This window comes from Chrysoperla carnea, chromosome 1, assembly GCF_905475395.1.
Source record: "Chrysoperla carnea chromosome 1, inChrCarn1.1, whole genome shotgun sequence".
NCBI lineage: Eukaryota > Metazoa > Arthropoda > Insecta > Neuroptera > Chrysopidae > Chrysoperla > Chrysoperla carnea.
In genome coordinates, this window is record NC_058337.1 from 120,255,883 (window position 1) to 120,280,152 (window position 24,270).

Sequence of the window (24,270 nt, forward strand, 5' to 3'; positions counted from 1 at the left end):
GTTAACAAAATCTTATATTAAATTCTGTTAAATCTTTGATATCATAAGCTTAAAGAATGAAGATGATTCAACAGTGATGATGCAAGTCATTCATAAATCTTCCAAATTTTTTAATTCGCCAACTATTTTCACGAAAAAATGATTGCTAATATGCTTGTCGAATTTACTGAATTTTAATAAGCAATATCTTTTACTAATTTGAACTAATTTATTTATTTTATAGTCTCGATTTTGGGTACAAGTGATTGGTGAATTACGTATGGGTGTAAAATTAAAAAAAGTCGATTATAGTCGAACACCAATCGAGTACGAATTAACTCCATATGAAATTTTAATGGATGATATTCGTTCACGACGATATAAATTACGTAAGGTTATGATTGATGGCGATGTACCACCACGAGTCAAGAAAGATGCACATGCTGTTATTTTAGAATTTATAAGAAAACGTCCACCATTACGAAAAGTAAGTAATTTGTTTTTTAATTCAAATTTTATTTGCAATATTGATTCCTTCTAATCTAGAACCTGAATACGCTATATTCCCTCGATCGGTAGTAATTCCTGGACGCTATAATTCCTGGTGCCTCTCTATGACTAAATCTATCAATTCTCCTATATAAATGGCTCCAACGATTTTTATGAAATTGGATTGAAGCAGGGAGTTTTGAGGCGAAAAGTCGATGTAGCTAGGTTTTATTTTAAAAAAACGTCGTTTTATCAGTGTTTTCAGGAAAAAACATAAACTGCAAAATATGACTTTTCTTGACATCTATTGGTGTATGTCGTAGTTAACAAAATAAACTACACTGCCGGGACATTGTACATTGGTATTTGTTGGGAGACATTTTAAACGGTCTTATATGAGTGATAAAATTTGTGTCTTTTTAGCTAAAAAAAATACCGAGGAAAGGTCAAAAAATACTAGGTCATCCAGATATTGAATTTTTAATTAACAAATTTTAAAAACAATTGTGACATTAGTTAGATACCGAGGATATGCAAATTTTAAACGTTTCTTCAGTCTTTATTACAAATCTATTATTGTTTAACAATTAATATGCTAAAAATGTTAGACTATTAAGTTAACAAAATTTTCTTTATTTAAATTAAATTTGCCAACATATTATAAAATTTAAACAAATTACCAAAGATCCCTCAAATAACATCACATCCTATTTGTACAACAAAAAAATTATCCTACAAAATATTTAAAAATATACAAATTATTTAGACCATAATTGAATAATGAATTTTTAAAAGAAAGTGAATTTTTTAATGTTTTTTTAAACTTAATTTTAATAAATTTAATATTAAAATTTAAATAAAAAAATAGATCATAAAATAGATTTTTAATAAAAATATAAAAAAATAATATTATTCAATATTTCTTAAATCAAATAACAGGATTCACACTTTAGTAAATCTAAAATTCTAAATTCAAATAAAAACTAATATATTTTATATTACAATAGAATTACTAGACATATTCATTTTTATTTATTTTTGCAAGAAAAAAAAGTAAAAGTTATTATAAATTATTATTAGAAAATGTTTAGACGAATTATTTACTTAGGGATTTTCAGCTATAAAATTGGTTTATTGTTTATTGTAGTTAAATTTGCTGGTATTTAGTAAAAATACTAAGATTCTAAATAAAATAAATATTTTTAAGACGTTTTAAGAATTCTTCTTTTCCATTAATCAATTGGTTAATTTATTCAATAATTGCCATAGACATTTTTGTTTTACTCTTTTTAAGAATTAACCTTTCCCAAAAATTTAAATTTGACTAGAACCATTTTTTCATAAGAAATGATTGGAAAAATATATGATACATTGGTTTCAAGTTAATATAATAAAGAACCACCAATAGAAATATAATTCTTACCAGAATCTTCAGAGTAAATTGTCCATGGTTCCACCATTTGTCTATTTAAAAAACAGCCAATACCATTGTACATAATATTATTGATAATTGGAAATTGCAACCCCGCCAACTGGCGATAATAATTCGTACTAAATAAAAGAGAAAATGAACCGAATTTAAGTAGTTCTAATTTAGACTACCAGATGGCAATACCTGTACTTACCATTTTTAAAGGCCAATAAAAATATTCAAATTCAAATCAGATAAAACCCGCCAACTTGCGTTAATAATGCGTACTAATTAAAACCAGAAGAGGACTCGTCTTCAGTAGTTCCAATTTGGACTACCAGGTTACTTACCATTGATTAATACAAAAGCAAAAATCGGGTGAAGTCATAAGTTGTTAGTTTAAGCGTAGTATGGGAATTTCGTAATGCGGCTCGAATCCTATTTTTATTTGAGTGATTCGACTGACTCGAATTATTTTGTGAAAAATCCTGAAAAATGTTTAGGATTTTTCACTATACAAATCTTGCTAGAGTTTTCGGAGAGTATAAATAGTGACTCGAGTACGGCTCAAGTGACATAATAAACTTACTCGAGTTTTTCGAGTTACGATATCACTACATTGAAAACAAATTCGTTTATCGCATAAACTGAATGTTACCCTCTCTTCCATCATAATTGATTATTTTAATTGAAATTTAATTAATTAATTATTGTGCTTAATTATACTTCTTTTAATAGGTATCAGATAGAAAATTACCACCATTGGTGCGTTGTTTAACTCCTCATGAAAAATTATTGGATTCAATCAAGAAAGGGAAAAAATTACGACCTTCGATTCAGCAGAAACAATCCGGTAAGTTTTTTTTTTTGTATTAAATATTTAATGTATTGTTTTCCATAAAAATTCGATGCACTTTCATTTCAATTACTAGATCAATAATTTTGTGTTATAAAATCGCATTTCAATACAAAGTAGTCATCTTCAGTATGACTTATCTAATCGGTAATTTCCTTCGAAAACCGACGATTTTTTAGCGAAAGTGATTTTTTATTAGGAATTAAAATCTAGGACAAATTAAAATCGCTTTTTTAGTCTTGGGATATGAATTATTTGGTTCGAATTTTTTTTAATGTAATATATAAAAAGATAATTATTTGCATTTATATTTTTACTTTTATTTATTTTATTCAAAATAAAATAACATTATTTAAAGAATTCAATATAATAAATAATATTCTCACGGATAAATTTTTACAATTACCTGGTCTGGTAATAAGAGAGTTATGTTATGTGATTTTTATTTACAATTTCCGTATTTATTTAATTTTTTTATAATTTTTATAACAATTGTTTTTATTAATTAATTAAAATTAATTGATTATGTATAGGAAAATCATGTAATAATAATACTGCATTTCCTCAATTTAAACAAATTTTATTGCAATATTGTTGCACATTTTGACATCAGTTTATGTAATTTTAAATTTGGTGTAGTTTTGAGAAATAATTTTTCATTTAAGGTAACTCGTTCGTAAACCCACTTTTATTCGTAATTTGATGATATTTTAGTGTTAATGTAGGTGTATTTGATAATGAAATTTTTCCATCGATTGTGAAACGAGATATTTATATAATTAAAGTACACATAATTTAGAGACTTTTTGTCTCGCTATGAGCATTGTGTCAAAAAATCCTAAGTTAATTAATCATCTTAATTAAAGTTCGAACCATTAACATGGAGAACATCGTAGAGGTTATGTTTTTTCTTCTAAGAACAAGTTTTTTAATTCTAGAAACAAAACCAACTGTCAGAAACTTTAAAAAAATTAACTGAACACTGATGTATTTATTCTGAGTTAAAAAGACTAAAACCAAAATTATTAACCGTTTCCTTGTTGAGATATAATAATGCGAAATTAAAACATTTTATTGTTGAACAGAAACAACTATAGTTAGGATATTGTGGTTGAAAAGAAATAACTATATTAACGGAATTTTAAACAACTCATCGTACAACACAACAACAGTTGAGTTGTACAGAATAGATAAAAAATTAAACATTATTTCACTACAAGCTTATATACTCATACCGTGTATATAATCCAAAAGTAAAGGCAACCTTAAGTTAAAAACCAATGTTTAATAAAACAAAAATTTGGAAAATTTAGAAATAAAAACCATTTTTTTCGCCGATTTTTTGAAAAGATAGACAAAAAAAGGAAATTTATAAATATGCAATTGTGTGTGTGTGATTGTGTGTGTATTGAGTATATGTATACACACTTCGTCTTAGTACTATATACAGTAATTCTTGTTGTCCCAAATAGTGCACGTATATATCGAAGTACATGGAAATTTTCGATTCACCGATATCAATGTGCGGGTTCTTTAGCAATGAACAGAAAACTAAAACACAGAAAAACATTTTCAGTACCTACATTACGATTCCAGAAAAACATTACTCTGGATTTAATTTCCATTTAAAATAACCTTATTTACTCTCTTTATCCACATGGATAAAATTTAAATAGAAATGTAAAATTTATAACTAGAAATACCTACTAAATGCATTAGAATTTAATTAAAAAAGTAGTAAAATGTATTAAATTATTATCTTAACTAGAGTAAAATCACTTTTTTTTAGGATTCCATACCTGCAAATAATTCATACGATAACTAGCAGATACCCGCCCGCTTTGCTGATCAATTTCTCGACTAATCACGTTATAGCCCTACCTTATCCTCCCTTTTGTTCACAACTTTATGGATTTTAATTTTTTGGTGAGGAGCTTTTTTGAAAATGAAGTTTTGGCCATGATACTCGCTGATATTGTAACTTTTTATAGACCAATCATTAAATTAACCTTATTTTTATACTTTTTGGATCAAAATTAGCCCATCAACTGAGTGTCATCAAATTCCAAAACAAAAATATTTTTTGCGTTTTTCTCGATTTTTTTTAAAGGGTACCCCTTAAAAAAATTGCAAAAAATCGAAAAATTTTTTTTCTCTCCAATTTTGATAAAACTCAATATATAAGGTAATTTTGACCCAAAAAGTACAAAAATCGAGTGCATCTCATGACTTTTCGAATAGTTTTTGAGATACGGACTAAAATCGATCCAAATATTGCGATATCTCAGAAACTCTGCACCCAATCATTAAATTAACCTGATTTTTGTGTATATCACACTTACATTTTGATATATATCATTCTTGAAAAACGTTCTACAGGGAATAAAATTCAAGAAAATTAAGTCTTAAAAATTTTTAAAGATTCAAATTTATAATTTTAACAATTTTTAGTTCAAGTGAACCACCACACTTAACCGATTTTAAAAATTGACGTATAAACAAAATATAAACCACGAGTACAATAATATTTAAATATTAAATCTCAAATAAAACAAGTGAAAACAAACAATTGACTTAGTTAATTGTTGAAATACCATTCATAGACAGTGTTGATTACTCTATCACATTACACATACATAAATGTCACACATACATAACTGATATTCCCATATAATATAGACTATACAATTTAAGCCTAATTAGCGCCCTCACGGGTAAACAGCGATGTTTACGAAAAAATAATTCAAACAAAAGTTGTTTATTTTTTTATGAGGAACACTTTTTACATTTAAAATTTTGTTCTATCTCTAACGTTTACGAGATGGGTCCCACTTTTTACATCCTGAGTACGCTGTAAAAATTTCAGCTTTATATATTTTTTCGCTTTTAAGTTATCGAGTTGACAGGCGGACGAACGGACAATCGAAAATCGACTAATGATTTTATGAACACCTATACCAAAATTTTGTTCATAGCATGAATATTTTTAAGCGTTACAAACTTGGGACTAAACTTAGTATACCTTGCATATTACATATATGCAAGGTATAATAAAAAGTTAAATAATATTTAAATGTTATGTATGCTTGCTTGTTTTACCAGAATGCTAGCTTTAGTAGATGCCATGTCGTGTTATTTACTATACAGAACACACAACTAAATATTAAATACTATATTTTCGTTTACTACACATGCTAGTAAAATATTTCTCATATAGTATTTTTCAAGAATATTATAATCTTGACTTGAGGAGTATTAAATTTGATCTAGAACCAAACGCAGTATTTGTCAGTTATTTCATTAGAGCTGAGAGAATGCTGTGTCATTAAGATTGTGTCTTTTTCTTCCATGAAAATTTGTATAGCCGGGAACTTAAAGGGAAAAAATACTGGCATGTCATGGAAGAGATTGAAAATAAAATTGAAAAAACCATTTTTTCTAACACTTTAAGAATAGCACTTTTCATTCATGGTGTCGTCTTCAATGATTAGGGAAGAGTAGCGCTAATCGTACCACCTAACTTAAAAAAGAGTGTGCATTTATCTGATTTACTTTTTGAAGTAAATTTTCTTTACGCACACCACGGAAAATAATACCACAGAGAGAGAGTTGGTAAAGGAAAGTGACGTCATCAATTTAGTACTTATGTTACAAAACTTGAGTTTGGTTTCTTCTCCGCCCTCACTCTGTCCTCCTTCACACTGTCTACTCTAGCATAAATACAATACAACATACGCATTTTCCAGACCCCTTAAAAATTTTTGAATTTTTGTAGAAGAAAAAGTTTGTAGGAATGACCCTTGGGGCGTTTCAAATCGATGAAAGTTTATGAATGCTTCGAGGAGCTTAATTGCCTGGCACTGAACAACAAAGTCAGAGTGACCTTGGTATCGAGCCACTCAGGCGTTAAAGGAAAAGAAGCAACGGACTCTCAAAAGCCTTTTTCACCTGAGTTTATTATTCCCAGAACAAGATGCTCCGTAATTTACCGAATCAAGGAATGGCTACGACCAGCCTATATTGATTACAGGGGCTTTGCACACGGTATGCGACAGACCAAACTGTGTCTAACCACAGCTCGGCCATTCGACTGTGCTGGTCTGAAACTTATTAAAGCACTGTTGAGAAGGATGGTGGAACTCTTCACAAGACACTATCGATTGAACTATCACTTTCATTGCATGGAGATCTTTGACGATCCCACTTGTAGCGCCTGTACATGTTATTTGCACCTGCCTGTAGAAATCTCAAATCTCCGGCGGAGAACATGCCTTGACATCATGGTTTGGTTATGTTAGGTTAGAGTGACTGTCCTGGGGTGGGACACACTTAGACCATAGGGTTCGTTTTGATACCGTAAAGGGTTGGCCCATCCCCGGCCACTACTCCATGAACCATTTGGAGGTGTTTAAGAACAGCAGGAGTGCTTTGACATCAACGGACTTTATTTAGGTCACCTTGACAACATACATTCTAAATATTTCTAGCCGTTCTATCTATGACTATCAAATACAGTGCACTGCCCTAGTCATAATATAAAGCTATATTTTGTGCTATATGAATCAATATTACGAGTTTTTCCTACATATTATGTAGACGTATAGAGTAAAATTTTCTGCTTTCCTTTGTATGTGTAATATGTAGTCAGTGTACTGTATAGTGGAATATGGATAAAGAACTGTTGGTTGAGTCTCAAGTACTAGAAAATATATCACACAGAATAACCTAACCTCAAACACTTCTTTCATTCTGTATAACATTGAAAATAGAATACTAGATCTATCAGCAATGCAGTAGTTATTGTGCAAAATATATTTTTATTTTTGCTATATACAAGATTATAAAAAATATTATTCTACATTATAACACGGGATTATAACAATAAATAGGATAATAATTAGAGAGATTAAAAATAAAGATCACCGCGTTATATCTTCCACTTCTCTTACCCCTTCCATAACACTCGAAATAAGGGTAGGGATTGTTTTACACAAGTAAAATATATAAGTACTGATTTCAATTTTTTTTGGATATGTTATATAGTCTTGATTCATTGAGTGTATCAGAAAAGGTGGCCATGAGTTGTATCTAGTTCAGCATTTTTATTAGATATATTTAATTTATGGTTCAAAATAATGCTAATAGATTGCGTACTGAAAAGCCGTCGACTTAATTTAATTTTTTTTAATACATGATCTCATGTGTTATTTTGATGTATGAGCTATATTCTTGTTATGTTTTATTCAAATCCATTTATCAGTTTTTGCATGAAAGCATAACAAACACAATCAAACAAACATCCTTACTTTCACATTTATAATATATTAGAGTGATACCCACCCGCTTCGCTGGGTTTAAAAGTAAAGATTGATAAAGATTGCTCTCGCGTATTCCCTTAATAATACAAATACTGGTAAGGATTGTTTCACACAGGTAAAATATATGTATGGTTTTCTATTTTTTTAAATGTATAATAATCGTAATTATTCATTGAGTATATCAGAAAAGATGGCCGTGAAATATTTTATATCGACTATTTTTACAGAAATCTGTAATTTATGGTAATGTCAAATGACTATTTTTACAGAAATCTTTAATTTATGGTAATGTCAAATTAAATTAGTTTTTAATTTTTTTTTTTATTAATATATCTTTATAAATAATATCTCATGTGTTATGCTATATTGCTGTACAGTTTCATCTAAAACCATTCCCTAGTTTTAGCATGAAAGCGTAACAAACAAACAAACAAACATGCTTACTTTCGCATTTATAATATATAGAGGTAGTGATATCCCAATATTTTTATGTACGCTGTATGAAAAACCACATAATGGAAAAAGAATCACTTTAGGCAAAATAGTATATTTAAGATAAAACAAAATGTATAAATAGCTGCTAACTGTCTTATCAATACTACTTCCACATAGAAAATGATACAATGTATTCGTGGAAATCTAAAATTTCTAGAAAATTTATTTCATATAAACAATAGAACATTGGAATAATATATAGATCAGAACATGCATAAAAAATTCACGTTAGCGAAGTTGCGTATATTTGCATTTTCTACATGTTTTTTGACGTTGTAACGCTGACGCTGACGACCCCATAATTGCAGTTGACATTTCTAATAAACAAACACAAGATTATATTTCTTATTACAATATACGATATTACATTTTTATTTTATATAAGTAAATATTAAATTTTATTATATCCTGTGGGATTTCATTTGAAATTTTATCCGATATGACTCTATAATATCATTATTTGTCTTTTCTTATTTTTTTGAAATCAACAAAATTGTTTATTTATTACATCATAACTAGATATTAAACTTTTTGATTATACTCCGGTCGATGTCCTTTTTTATATCCGAAACTTTATAGCCTTGAAAGTTTATGCATAAAGCTCAAAATAAAACTAAAGTATACCTTGCAAGAAAATAAATCATTCTTTATTTTTACAAAAATTGCGTATTATGACTTAAGCATAGTGGAAATATTTCCACAGACTAAAACCCGTTTTGAATAATTGTTTTCATGATGTCATCTTCAAAGGTCTTAAAAATAAAATTTCGTTTTAAAATGCAACGAACTAAATAAGTAATGTCTTGAGATAGAATAACAATTGACATCTGACGATTTTGGTCATGACGCCTGGTGGTTAAAATTCTAACTATAATAAAGTTGCATCGGATTCTGTCAATATCAATTATAAATAAAAAACAATTAATTATTATCAAATTAAAATGGAAATACTCCGACAAACTGCTCGATCTCATTTTACTGCTAGATATATCGTCAAAAAACGCTTATAAAATACTTATAAAATAGTTAAACTAGCACGAACAGCAACGCCTATAACCGTTGGACTATTGACTGGGAGGTTGCGGATTTTAATTCAGGCAGCAACTTTATCACACTGTCGTCGCTTGGATAAGAACGAAGTAACCGACTCCACCCACATCATAAATTTAATTGTACAATCGGATGTAGTTTAAAATAAAGATCTAAAATAATGATGTGGATGGCCTCTGTTATAGGTGGATGTCTGAAAAACGGAGGTTAAAATCCATTATTATTATTATGTCATATTTCATATAAAACAAATGCATTGTTTTTATATTTGCAACCTAAAGTCAGCCATATTTATTAAGCCACGCCTTTATGTCAGTTGTCAATACGATTAAATAAATACGGACATAATTATTCGAAATCTTGGGATCATAAAATAATGATTTTCATTCAAACTGAAAAAAAAATATCTAGCTTTTCCCCTAAGACTTAAGATAAGCTCAAGAAAATCAAAAAAATTCTATTCAAATACAAATTAAAACGTTGATTTTTCAACGAGTTTTCTTGTCTCTTGTAAACATTAATTTGTTTAGTCTTTTCTTTCATAAATAAAAATTCAACAAAAATAATTTTTTATTTATTACAAAATATTTATAAATAAAATAATTTTAAACAATTAATATAAATTGTATTTCTTAAAATAATATATTTTTAATTGTTCAATATAAATCTTATTAAATCACACACACCTTAACAAAAGTAAACTTAACTTAACCATTACAATCTAAAGGTGTTTTAATATTTATTTTATACAAATATGTTGTTCATTAATTATTTAAAAAAAACCTACATTATTTATAACAATTTATTATTATTTTCAAAGAATTTTATTTATTTATATTAGAAATAAAAATTATTTATTTTAAATGCAATAAAAATACATAGATTTAAAGATAAAAAATCAACTCGGAACAAATTAAATAAATTCATTATTTATGTATCCTAACATGCGTCATTTTACATAAAATAACTCCAAAACTATTTAAGGTCCTTCCTGAAAATGGTGTTGGAAAAACTTAGCAAAACACGCACAGTATAACATGCACTCCATGCAAAAAATAGCAATCTGATGTCAGATTACATAAATACAAGAAAAATCACAGAAGTCGTTGTAAAGGCTTGAAAAATCATTATCTACTTTCATGAGAAATTAGCTTTATAGCTATGAAAATATATATCATGTATTTACTTTGTACAGTGAACCTTTTTTTTCGTACAAAGAAGTGGAACAAAAGAAATTTATAGAATAGAACAAAATTTGTCTTACCTGGTGAATAAAAAAGCTCTTTCAATTTTTTTCATTTTGTTCCTCGTTTGACAAAACAATTTCATGAGTTATAGCTAGAAACATATTTTTTGTTGTTAGGACTCCTTTTCTTGTCCTGTTATGAGCCCAAGTTATCATGAAGCTCCCTTTTTGCAGACCTCTCAATTTTTTAAAATATTGACATAAATGAACTTATGTCTTCAAAAATGTAGTACATATTTTTTTGAGTTAATTCTGATTTTTTTGTCTATTTCTGACACTGCAATCCCAAAAAATCTTTTACAGAATCCACTGACCCTTTCCGAACCCTCTGAGCACGGAATTCTACACTAGCACTTTAAACATAGCTAAGAACACTCTCAGTCAAGTTATCAATCAAACCAAAACAAAAATCAAAATCGTACAATTCGTCTAGGAGATATGATGCCACAGACAGGCAAACAGACACGTCAAACTTATACAACTCCTCTTTTTAATAGGGCGATAAAAATTAATAGTGTCCTGTTTTTGCTAGAAAGATGTATTCTAGGATTTCTGAAATCCTAAGTTAGCCCAAATAATTTAGCCACTCTTATTATCGGTATTTAATGTTTTGTTTTTGAAAATTATTGAACGTCCTATCATACAAAATTGGCTTTTTGGGTTTTCAATGCTCTCAAATATATTAATTTAACAGTAAAATTAATTTATTTAAAAAAAATTCAAATGTTTCATTCTCTTATTTTTTGTATATTTGCTAGGAATATATGCAATATAAACTGCAGCTATGTAGAACACATTGCCTTTGTTTTTAAACAAATAAATTTTAGAAACAATTTAGTAACAACTGTGAAAAATAATGTGAGCATAAAACGAATAGAATGTACAGTTCTTAAAAATTTATTATTCAAATATGGCTTTCATTTTTATTTAAATATATTAAACCCACAATAATCTCGTAAAAAATTTTGTTTAAAACGTAAACAAAACATTAAATGTGTCATACTTTTTGTCTACAGAATTTTTAATTAAATTTTTTGTATTTAATATTATGACTTAAAAACATCCATGTAATGTAAAGTCATCGCTTATTATAAATAATATTTATTATCTTTTATGTTTTTGTGATATAAATTACAGTAAAACATCATCATCATATCTGGGTATATATTGTCACACATAATGTTCGTGGGGGATTTACGTTAATCTAAAGTCCAGATAATTTTTCTTTTATTATTGTAATTGTATAAATATTGACCTTTGATTATAGATAAAAGCAAACAATTGAGATGTTACTAGGAATATAATTATCATATGACAACAATAATTATAAAAACTGTGATACATGTAGCGCCATGTAGTAGTGAATGGTATAACTAATAGTCTTGGTGTTTGTCTTGACTAAATATATAACTGCATGGTAAACAAGAAATAATTATATACAACTGTAATTTATCTGCATGCTACATGAAGATGTCGCTGTAACATTATATCTGATGTCCAATAATCAACGTATTCGAATAAAAAAGCTTATACAGGAGAAATTTCATCATTTTCAATGAAAATTCTGTATTGTTTTAGCGAAAACGAGAAGCAAGGAACTTTAATAAGAATAATTGCAAAACTCCGTCGTTTTTGTCTTGCAAACTTCTTCTTGAAGTAGAAATTTATATAATGAGAAGTTGTTTTCTTCTTCGAATCTTCGTCTATGTCTTTTATGATACCAAGGCATCCGCCTATGCCCGACGTTTCCGATTCGATTAAGAGTCTGTAGTTTTCGAAATTTGTCTTTGTGTATTTCTGCAGATTAAAGCGAAAAATATAATTTTTAAGGAAAGGAGGAGAGGTGAACATTATTTTCGTAGAAAATTCTGAAATATTTTTAATCGGAGAATCTTATTATTTGACATAATTTGTCAGACATATTATTGATTAATATCAATTGTTAAGAAAAGGCCGTTAATAACTCATCATTGTTGAGATATAATAATGCAAAGTGAATCAATTTTATTGTTGAACAGAAACGACTATAGTCAGAGTATTGTGGTTGAAGAGAGATAATTATATTAACAGAATTTGTAACTCTTCGTACACTATACATTGTATGATAACAGTTGAGTGGTACAGTAGAGATAAAAATTATTCATTATTTCACTACAAGCCATTATACCGTGCATATAATCCAAAACTTTTTTATAGTATTATGAGAAGACAACAGCCTTAATTTTCCTATATTCCTTTGTGTAATTTATTGCCCTCTGTTATGAAACACACTCAACTAGCTCATAAAATTGGATTAAATAAAAAGTTAATGTTTGTGAGCTTTTTCAATTTTTTTTATTGAGGATAGGTAATTAACATCTACCAGTAAAAGGTATGTGGGAGTATATGAAACCTTTCAAATGCCTATAAAACCATTTGGTTTGTATCGATTACTGCGTAATAGTAAAACTATTTGACCCTTAACTGGCATTATCGACCCTATTTATATCATTAGCAATACTTTTCTTTGTTATTGGAATTATTCGTTTAAAAACATTGAAAATTATTTAAAAAAAACTATGAACATACGAAGATGGACTTAAAGTATAAAATAATTTTTATATATAAGAGGGCTATATGTACTCAATAGATGAATTCAATATCGAAATGTCTATAAAAATCACGTCGATATTTTATTTAAAGAGTACTAACTTTTTTTTGCTTTCATTTTCATGCCACGATATTTAACGATGTTAGATAAAGGTTAAATTGCAAGTATGTGTACTAATTTAAACTCAATAAAATACCGGATGGATTCTTCAGAAAAATTTTCACCAATTACGTATATCCGCCTTCTATCAATAAATCAACTTGAATTATTGTTAGCACTTGGAGTAACTTACTTTTACATTTTATCCTTGGTTTATTTTAAAAAATTTATACAAATCAAAAAGTAGTAAAACTGGATTGATTTTGATATTATCATAATACATGATAATTTTGAATGTCCTATGTCCAATGTTTTTTCCTATTTAAAAATTTACAATACTAGCTTGACCCGTTTTATTTATAGGCAATTTTATTGCAGATATGATATAAAAATTAATGCAATTTGATTGATTTTTTTAAATATTTATATTCTATAATTTACTACAATAAATTTTTTCTATCGGACATCCTGTTATCGACTCTTGCTACCCTCCGGGCCATTGTCTTTATTGTCTTTACCGGGCATATGTGAAAATAACTTAAAGCCTTGCTGATACAGAATTAAAGTTTTGTTTTTCTCAATGAAAGTATAGAAAGTTTTTATACCGTTAATGTTTTCAACGGGTTAACTTACTTGTTTATTACATTAATTACCTATTTGTGATTGATTATTATTGTTATAAAAATCAAGGGCATAACATATAAATAAAAACAATAGGAATATATTTATAAATTTTATTGATTGGAGAGGGGAGATACATACCTACCACATGTGCAGACCGAACCGAAATTTTGATTTATAACTGAAGTTAATAACACTTAAAAAATGAATTTTTTACATATAATTAATTTTTGAACTATTTCAACATTAAAATGGCGGGGGAGATTATTTTTATAAATAATCGCACGATTTATGTAAAAATGATAAAATTCAATTCAATTAATTTAAGTATAAATCAACATTAATATTAGAAGTTTCGATTATTTTTATCTGTATTTTGGACTGCTGATAAAAGTATGTTTGGTGATACAGAACATTGAAATCTGGGCACTGAGATGGAAATCGTGTTTTCTTTTGTAGTAAACTGTCTTAGGCTAGCTAGGCTAGGTTAGAGTGGCTGTCCTGGGATGGGGCACACTTAGATCAAAGGGTCCGTTGTGAATCCAAAATGTGGTGGGATGGGGTGGATCGATCCATTCCCGGACACTACTTCATGAACCATTTGGAGCTGTTTAGAAACAGCATTAGTATTTTGACGTCAACGAACTACAGGTTGGAGAGATTGTCAAGGAAAGGCTGACTCAAGTGAGTCCAACTCCTCGTGGGAAGAGTTGGGTGACAGAGAAGATGAGACATAATTTCTTCCTCCGTACTTCTTGTCCATGATATTCTGTCTGGCCCATTGTTCTGTAGTAGAGGCCAAAATTTTGCTAATAGATGCCCTTGGAAGTGATATAAGATTTTCGGAATGCCTATCAGTGTACTCAGACCATATCTGTCCTGTAGTCCCACAAATACATTCCTCCCTCCATCTAAGATTGGCCTTTTTTTGGCCCGGAATGTCCCTGTGTCCAGGTACCCATACCAGGTTTACGTTAATTTATTCCGCCAGCTCGTTTAAGGACATTCGGCAGTACTGTGCTACTTTTGAGAAAACTGTCTTACAACTTACAGAAATTTGTAAATTTTTACAATTTTTATTCTTATTCAAAAACATTAGATGTGTTTCAGTGGAACACCTTATAGATAATAATAAAATCGTATTAATTAAGGATTAAATTAAATAATACAATTCGATTAATTTAATTTAATTAGTACTTACTTCTTGTTTTTAATACGATATACTTAACATGAAGGGTGAACGAATAAATATATTTTAATTACTTTAATTTTAATATTGTGATGAATGGTATTTCATGCGTGATTCGTACATTCAAATTTTATTAATTTTAATATTAGTGATAGTTTTTGCTGATTTAATTTCGTTATAAAAATTTTGGAATTTTTAAGTGAACGTAAAATTTTACTTGAAATAGTTTAGTAATGTTTGTTAACTTAAGTTAACGTAAAAAATACAAATATTTCTTTGTTACAAGTACATTTTTTATTTATTTATTGATTAAAACCGCGAATCAACAATAACTAGGTATATAACTTATAACAAGCTTACATTTTATAGTCAGGACAATAAAGGTAGATAATTTTTTGATTAAACGATTTATAACTAACGTAATGAATGAAAGTCAAACAAACCTCCCAAATTCGCATTCCAAGATCTTAGGCTGAGTGCGACGTGTTAAGTTAGAGTGACCTATCCTGGAAAAGTTTATAAAAAGTTCCACATTTTCGTCTTACAATTAAGATTCTCTGATTTTCTTGCGAGTTAATTATTTATTTTTGACCTATTATTCAAAATTTGAATTTGTGTACCTATACTAAAATATAACACTTTGCTATGGAGCGCATTCTTATGTGCATTCATTCCGAGCATGAAAAAAGTACTTTAGAGATTCCCCAGTCATTGATCTGAGGTACCTCTAAAAGTATAAATTTTTATCTCTGAGGTCTTGTATCTAAAAAAAGATTTGTGCCAAATATCAGCTTTGGATTCGAATTCGTGGACCAAAATCTTTATTCATTAGGCTGTAACTTGCTATGAACCTCACATTTTTGCGAGAGACTTGAAATTTTTTCCCATATTTGAATCTAGCATATTGCTTTATTTTAACCCCAAACCAAAAAAATGAGTATTATAAGTTTGATCGTTATGTGTGTCTGTCTGTCTGTGGCATCGTAGCCCCTAAACGGATGAACCGATTTGGATTTTTTTTGTTTTATTTTGAAAGGTAATTTAATGGGGAGTGTTCTAAGTTATATTTCAAATGTGAGTGTAGAGTTCCGTACCCGAAACAACTAAAAAATAGGTGATGATCCTCAAAATCGGTTCAATTTGGAGAATGCTCTAAGTAAAAGAGTAATTTAATGGATAATGTTCTTAGATACGTTTCAAGCGCGAGTTTAGGGTTCCGTACCTGAAACTTTTCTCGGTGATTTTTAAAATTTTGTAATTTTCACTTGTCATATTTTATTCATTATCTTTATGTGTCGTCACTATTCAAATTTCGAGATCGATTTAAGTGTGGACACATTTACTAACGAAATTAATCCATTTGTTCATCGGCTTGGACCCGAAACGCATATTTGGCATAAATTGTTAATTTAGACTTTGAATCGTTATCGAAACCCATCGATATACCACCACGTAATACTTTATCTTCGATTTTCGAAGTTTTCTTTCCAACCATGCATATTATTGTAATTAGAAAAATTATTTTTTACTTTATAAAGTTTAATTCGTCTGTCATCTAATTTGGGTTAGCAATCTTGATGCTTTCTTAAATACATGGATTTTTCTCTCATATTTTAAACTACATCCTTATCAGTTTTCTTTCTGGAATCTAGATTTATAAAAGAAATGATTACTTAGAAAAAGAACCTTAATTTTCCTGACTAGTATTATAGCGTAGTTTGTTGCTTGATCACGAAACAATTGACAGACAGACGATACGATATATCAAATAAAGTGAATGTTTTACTAGTTTAAGACCGTGTATATAATATCCCCAGAGACCCCACTTTACTTAAGTTACATACCATACTTGGTTAAGCTTAAAAAAATTCAATACAATACAAGTTTAGTTATATTTTAACTGTTGTAGAGTGTATATGTGTGTACCGGATATTAATAAGATAAGATTGTCGTGTCGCGATTGTTGTAAAAAAAACATAATAATAGTGCCCTGTCAGTGTGAAATGCAACAATAGATAGACCGTTTTGTGCTTTGTGAACTGAGTTTTTTTTATTGGATTTATTAAAATGAAACAAAAAACTTTAGAAATATCGTCAGGTAATTTTTGTTTATTGAATTTTCATTAATGAGTTATTGAAAATTTTCAATAGCGCAGTAGAACTAATTTATTTCATAATTAATTTTTCATGTTCAAAGTAATTTAATATTTTTGAAAGAAAATCATATTAATTTTTTTTTTTTAATATTTTGATTTTGGAATTCAAAATTTGTTATCAGTTTTCATTCTAGACAAAGTATGAGTACGACTGACAAAAATTAGTTAAATTAATTTAGTTCCGTGCTACGAAAAACAAACGTGAGATTTATCTAGCTCATGCAATTCAATATTTAAAGTGTCGAAATTATTGTTGGGAAAATGAATAAGGGACGGAGGAAGGTGGAAATAGCTCAATTTTTATATGAAGCATATGGTGAATTCAAAACTTGCTTCGAAATTACTAAAATTTAAACTAGAAATAGTTCCCTCATGAACTTTCTAAAGTATATGTAATAATACATGCCTTCGAGAGCGTATACACGATGTAATATTCGCCCGAGGAGAAACATTAGTGAAATATTTGTATTCTATTCTTAAAGATCTATAGAGCTAAATTCTTAAAGAATTAATATGGAACTCGTTGAACACTTGTAATAATAAATAATAATAATAATAATGGGGTTTAACCTCCGTTTCTCTGACATATACGCCTATAACAGAGGCCACCCACATCATTATTTGTAAATCTTTATTTATTTAATTACAAACATATTTACAATTACATTTTGGTGTGGGTGGAGTCGGCTACTTCGTTCTTATCCAAGCGACGACAATGTGATCAATTCTGCACTCCCATTAATTATAAATTGTTCACACTGCCGCTGCCTGGATTCGAACCCGCAACCTAAGTCTAAATGGACAAACAGACAGAGACAAACGCCTTAGATCGCTCGACCATTTAGGCTCTCAAACACTTGTAAGAATTCATAGTTTCGAAAGAGAAGACTGAAAGTTGTTTTCCAGGATTTAACGACGCTCATAATCATGTTCATAAATTTTGCTGTAATCATGTTAATTGATTTTACTTCCCCTATAATCGGTATAATAATAATAATAATGGGATTTAACCTCGGTTCCTCAGGAATACGTCTATAACAGAGGTCACCCACATTTACTATTTACTTAAACTACATCTGAATACATACAATTAAATTTTTATGATGTGGGTGGAGTCGGTCGTTTCATTCTTATCCAAGCCACAACAGTGTGATGAATTTACCGTTTCAATAATTATAATTGATCAGACTGCCGCTGCCTGGATTCGAACCCGTAACTTTTCAGTCTAAGTAGTCAAACGATTATAGGCGATTTTGCCTTCACTCCCTCGGCCCGGTTTACTGCTCCCTCTATTTTACTGCTTGAATGCCAATGTATTTTGCTGTAAAAAAAGAATGAATACTGAAAGAACTTTTTGCATAGGGAAAAATTACATTTTAAAATTATCAGTACATAGAAATTCAAATGTTGTTTTTCTTCCCAGCGCTTCTGTATGAACGACGATATAGAAAAAAATTAATTCTTTCTTATAAACTTTTTTGTATATAAGTATAATTTATACAAATTATAGTTCAAGGAAATCCACAAAAGGTCTTATTGGTGCATCTCTTTCAATGTTGATTGACCTCGGTCGTAAAACGATCTTTTATTGTGCTTCTATAATAAAATAGTGCTAACTTGGAAGCGTCCGTGTATCTATGGCATTGTACCTTCAAAATCGATGGAACGCTCTCATTGCAATTTTTTATAGCTTATTTAATGGGAATATTTCTTGGTTATGTTTGAAGAAAAGTTTTGTCCCATTAGCCCTTTTTCTTATATTTGTAAGAACAAAAGAAGTATTTTGCCCGATTACATGAACATTTTGCTAACAATGACTTTTTGCCATGTCGATTTTGATGTTAGTTATATTAGTATGATATTTGTCTTTTGTAAATACGTATTTCGATTACAATGTAGGCTTTGTAAGTAAGAATTAGCGAGTCTTAATTATTCTGCATATAAAAGATATATTATTACTTAAGTGTTGCTGATTTGGTAAAAAGACTTTAGTCTTTTGGTACCAAAATTTAAAAAATTGTTTTTTTTTTTTTTTTAATTTAATGTTATAAAACCCTCCACACACACAAACCCAACACACACTTTACCGATTTTTTAATGATTGTTTATAATGACTCATTTTGCTTCATGTTTGTTTTTTAGCTTATCAGCTGTATTTAAGTATATTGACTATTTTTATTTTTGAATTTTAAACGTTAATTTTCCAAATAAAAATAACAATATTTTTCCAAAAAAAATTAAAAACTGTTATCGGAAAGATAAAAATTAATAATAGTACATAATGCGGAACTAATAAGTGAGCGATTTTGAAAACGTTGTAAAAAGAAATATTACCAATTCTCTCAAATAATCTTTTTTCACCTTAAACTATATAGAAAAGTATTTATGAAAATTAAGTATTGAAAAAAAATTTTGTTTTCTCTTCTCCGGGCGGAAAATGTCAACTTTCGTCGCGCTCTGCTAAAAAAACAAGTTGGCGCTTTCCACCTCCGTCGAGTAAAAAAATAGAATACACACCACAATTCTTTACTTTTGTTTCCTAGATGTGTTATATACTATTTTAAGTCGATATTGTTAATTAAGCTGTATGGAAACGTTTTTATTAAAACAATATTGAGGCATTGAAAAACCAGATCCGTCAAGAAGTGGTTCAAATCCCTCAGACAAGCGGCATGGAGTGAATAACTTCAAGATTCAAGATTTAAAATAATTATTTATTTTTAATTTTGCAAAGAATGTTTGTAATATATTATACGAATAAATTTAGTTATTGACGATGGTTGCGTTGCAATCGATATATCGATAATTAGCGAAATGTAAGTTGTATGCTTTTTAATTATACTTTTAAATTTCTTAATATGCAATTTTGTTTCGTGTATCGTGGTTTTTATTGCAGTAACTCGACTCGAAGTCAACAAAAATTCATCCTTATATTGATTGGATTTATTTTTATAACGTTTTCAAAATCGCACATTTCTCTACACGGCCTGGTATTTAACTTCAATAGCGAGGTAATATAAAAATAAAGGTAATATTTACAATATTTACTTGAACGTCTATCTAAATGATGAATCAGTTATTTACCGGAAATTTAAAACTAGTTTACTTCACAAATAATTATTTTATACAAATATGGAACATATCGATCGAGACTGGTAAATGTTTTCAGTTATTACCTTTACTGGCTTTGCCGTTTTATTGTAGTATTTATATACATATTTGGGTGCTAAAGCAGAATACTTGATGAGAATTATTATATCAGAGTTTATGTAATAGTAAAAACTAATTATCAGGAAAATTAAAGGAAATTCACTGTTGAAAAAGGAACATAGTTCTTGTATTTTTACAATCAAAATAAAGAGTGATCCAAATTGAGTTTCCTAACTTAAAACAAACAAAGTGTAATATTATCTTAGTTATATTTTTATTAATCGAATATTAATATGAAAAATGACGTTATCCAAATGGCCCGCCTCTGGGAATTCTGCAGCAGTTTCGTTCGACGTAATTTTCAATGGCTTTTCGCAAGTTTCGAGGGGTTAATTCGACTATAACCTGGTGAATGTTACCTTTTTGGTGCTGCGACGTTTCAAGTTTGTAGATATAGATGTGCCTCTTAAGAAAACTCCACAAAAAGAAATCCAATGGCATATTCTTGACTGAAGGCATCCTACGATGATTCACACGCCTTATCCTATCTCCAATCTCGAATTATTCGCGCACTAGGACGAATGATTAAAATTAATCTTACCGTAAAATTCTATACACAGTTTTTAAAGAATTGTTATTTCTGTGGAACAAGTGATAAATTTAAGCAATGGAATGTTTCAAACTGTCATTTGACATTTGAAACAAGCAAAAGTATCCTCAAATTTACAGAGTTGCAAACTTAGGAAATTGAAATTGGATCACCCTTTATTATGCTTGATTTTTAATAGCTTTTATCAGTTACGAAATATCAAATGATTTGCATTTGATAATCATACATAATGGAATCACGTACAATTCATTTGGAACTAAGGTTATACGGGCATCACCGCCATACATTGTTTATAAATCTAATTTTTAATATTTGAATATATTGTCGATATGATCTTAGAGCCAGTCTATTGAAAAAATATGTCGGATTCAATTAATTTCCTATCTTAAACCTTTTCCGACCCGGTAAAGTAACTATAGAAAAGTATCTAAGAAAACAAACAACTCCTGGACCAGCTGAACCAGACTTTTTTTTTTTGCCAAAATCACAAAAGTCGAATTAAAGAATATTTAGAAGACTATTTTTCTATTATATAATATTAAGACATGCATTTCAAATGCTACATAATCATCATCAGTTACAATATTCATCTTATGTTTTGATCAATTGTCCGTCATATCTTTGTATTCATACTAAATAGTAATCTTTAAAAAAATATTCGTTTCATGATTGGTCACACAAATATAATGAAGTGTTGATTTATATAAAAAAAATTCTTTTTTAAATATATATTTCCTGTTTTCTCAATAAATACTAATTATAATTAGAAACACAACTGTAGAAAGATGACTTCGAATCAATTAAAATACATTATCATAATTAATTCATTTAATTTAATTTTATAATTAAAAAGTAGTTACCATTTAATTATCATTTATAAATAAATTAATTTTTTAAATAAAATATAAATTATTATTTTATATAAGATTAATCATTAAACAGAAGGACATATTTTTATTATTGAAATTATTATTAAAATTTCTTAATTTAATTCATATGTTTTTAATTTAATTAAAATGTAATGGAAATTATTATAAATTTGATAAAAATATAATATTTTTAAATTTGATAAAATTATTTCTAAATTGTTCTATCAATCATGAATAAACATATCTCCTCATTTAATTCGCTTAACCAAGCTCCCTCCCCAGATTTGATGATTATAAAAACAGCTGCGGATTAAGTAATATGTTTTTCTTATAATAATTATAAATTATTGATGAATTGGTTCATTAATTTTTATAGATCGTTAATTTGATATTAATTAAATTATTTTGATATGTTTGTTTAAAAAAATTAAAAATTATTTCTTTATTTTCTGTATTTGATAAAAAAAAGAAAACCTTCATACAAGAACTACAAATTTTTCCATATTTAATTAATATATAATTTTAATTGTTAATTGCGACGCATATGAACATTTATACATTCCTCAAATTTTTGGATAAATTAAAAATACACTATCATGAAAATTAGTGATTAAATTTTACTTATTATATTAGGTATACTTATCACGTTAGATATCGTTAATTCCATTTTAGCCATGTAGTTAGTTCCTTTCAGGGTAGGGATTCAAAAAGTTTAAATAGAAATTTGAACTATTGGCGTTTTAATATTTTGGTAAAGTTCTTATTAGGAAAAAATTACGTTTTCGGATTTTAAATACTCAATCTGAGAGCTATTGATTGATAACAGTTCAATAATTTCTGATTCAAAGGCATTATCATCTTTGATCTTTATAAAGCCCTACAATTCACAGTCTTTAAGCTAATTTAATGACTGAGTTAATTGTTGAAATGTATAGACAGTCATGTAAGTCAAGAAAAATAGCTACTTTGTTTTTACTTGTTCTAACCTAATTTGCGCCCTCACGGTTTTGTTCTCTAACGGTTTACAAAATGGATCCTACGTACCCAAGACCCAATTGACCTCTGTTACTCCTTTACGAACTCGACATCACTTTTGCCGCCCTAAGCACGCTATAAAAACTTTCAGATTGATATCTCTTTTCGTTTTTGAGTTATCGTGTTCACAGACAGACGGGCAACCGGAAATGAACCAATTATAATGTTACGAACACTTACATACCAAAATTTTGTTGGTAGCATCAATATTTTTAAGCGTTACAAACTTGGGACTAAACTTAGTACACGTATTTCATATATACATGGTATAAAAAGCATCTTTCTTTTTAAAATCATTGCCGGAATTTAAAGTTGCAGTTAATTTCAGCTAGTATTATATAAACCTGTTCATTTTACTATACAAATACAATCTTTCCTTGACTTTAGAGACACCAAACATGAGCCAAGATGATGATATTATTTTTGAAAATTACAAAATACATAATTCGTATTATGTTACATAATTATGTAAAATACCCACACGATTTAATAACAACAAAAAACAACTTAAAAAATAAAATAAATAAAACAATTACAAAAGTGTGTTCTAAATTGTTTAAAACATAAATTCCCACATACCTGTCTAGATAAAACAATAAATTTTGTAATCTAAAACATTTTATCTATTTTATTATGTAATATATATGCACACAAAAATTATGTACTTACATATTGTTAACAAACTGATTTTGATTGATTTAGAGTATTTTCGAATTACTGGTGTGTAAGGTAATTCTTTCCATTAAATGCTTCAGACAGGTAAAAAATTTAAGTCTAAATATTCTTTTAATTAGTGTTTTAACTGTTGATAGTGGCTTATCATAATATATGCCTCCGCCATTCCTCCTTCTTAATTAATTTAATTTCCTTTAAAATATCATTTACAATTTACATATTTAGAAATTTTTTTTATATTACTTCTTCTTAGTTTTTTATATAACTTGGGTGTTTTTATTTTCGAACGGTTCTACAAGTTCCTACAATCATTTCCATACCTCTAACCTTCTTCCAAATTGAGTAAAAATTAATTTGTGATAATTATAAAATTTATTCAAAGAAAAATAGCACAATTTTTTATACCATGTATATATGAAATGTATCAAGTTT

The 24,270-nt window shown here is 28.3% G+C and overlaps 1 protein-coding gene across 2 annotated transcripts in view; it reads left to right on the forward strand.

Annotated features, from left to right (window-relative positions):
• LOC123290603 (protein spire) overlaps positions 1–24,270 on the forward strand; it is a 196,244-nt gene that overhangs the window by 137,026 nt on the left and 34,948 nt on the right. For both annotated transcript variants that reach the window (XM_044870855.1, XM_044870856.1), the window contains exons 6-7: positions 224–466; positions 2,618–2,732. In XM_044870855.1, coding sequence (XP_044726790.1) covers positions 224–466; positions 2,618–2,732 — 358 coding nt within the window. The remainder of the gene's footprint in view (positions 1–223; positions 467–2,617; positions 2,733–24,270) is intronic.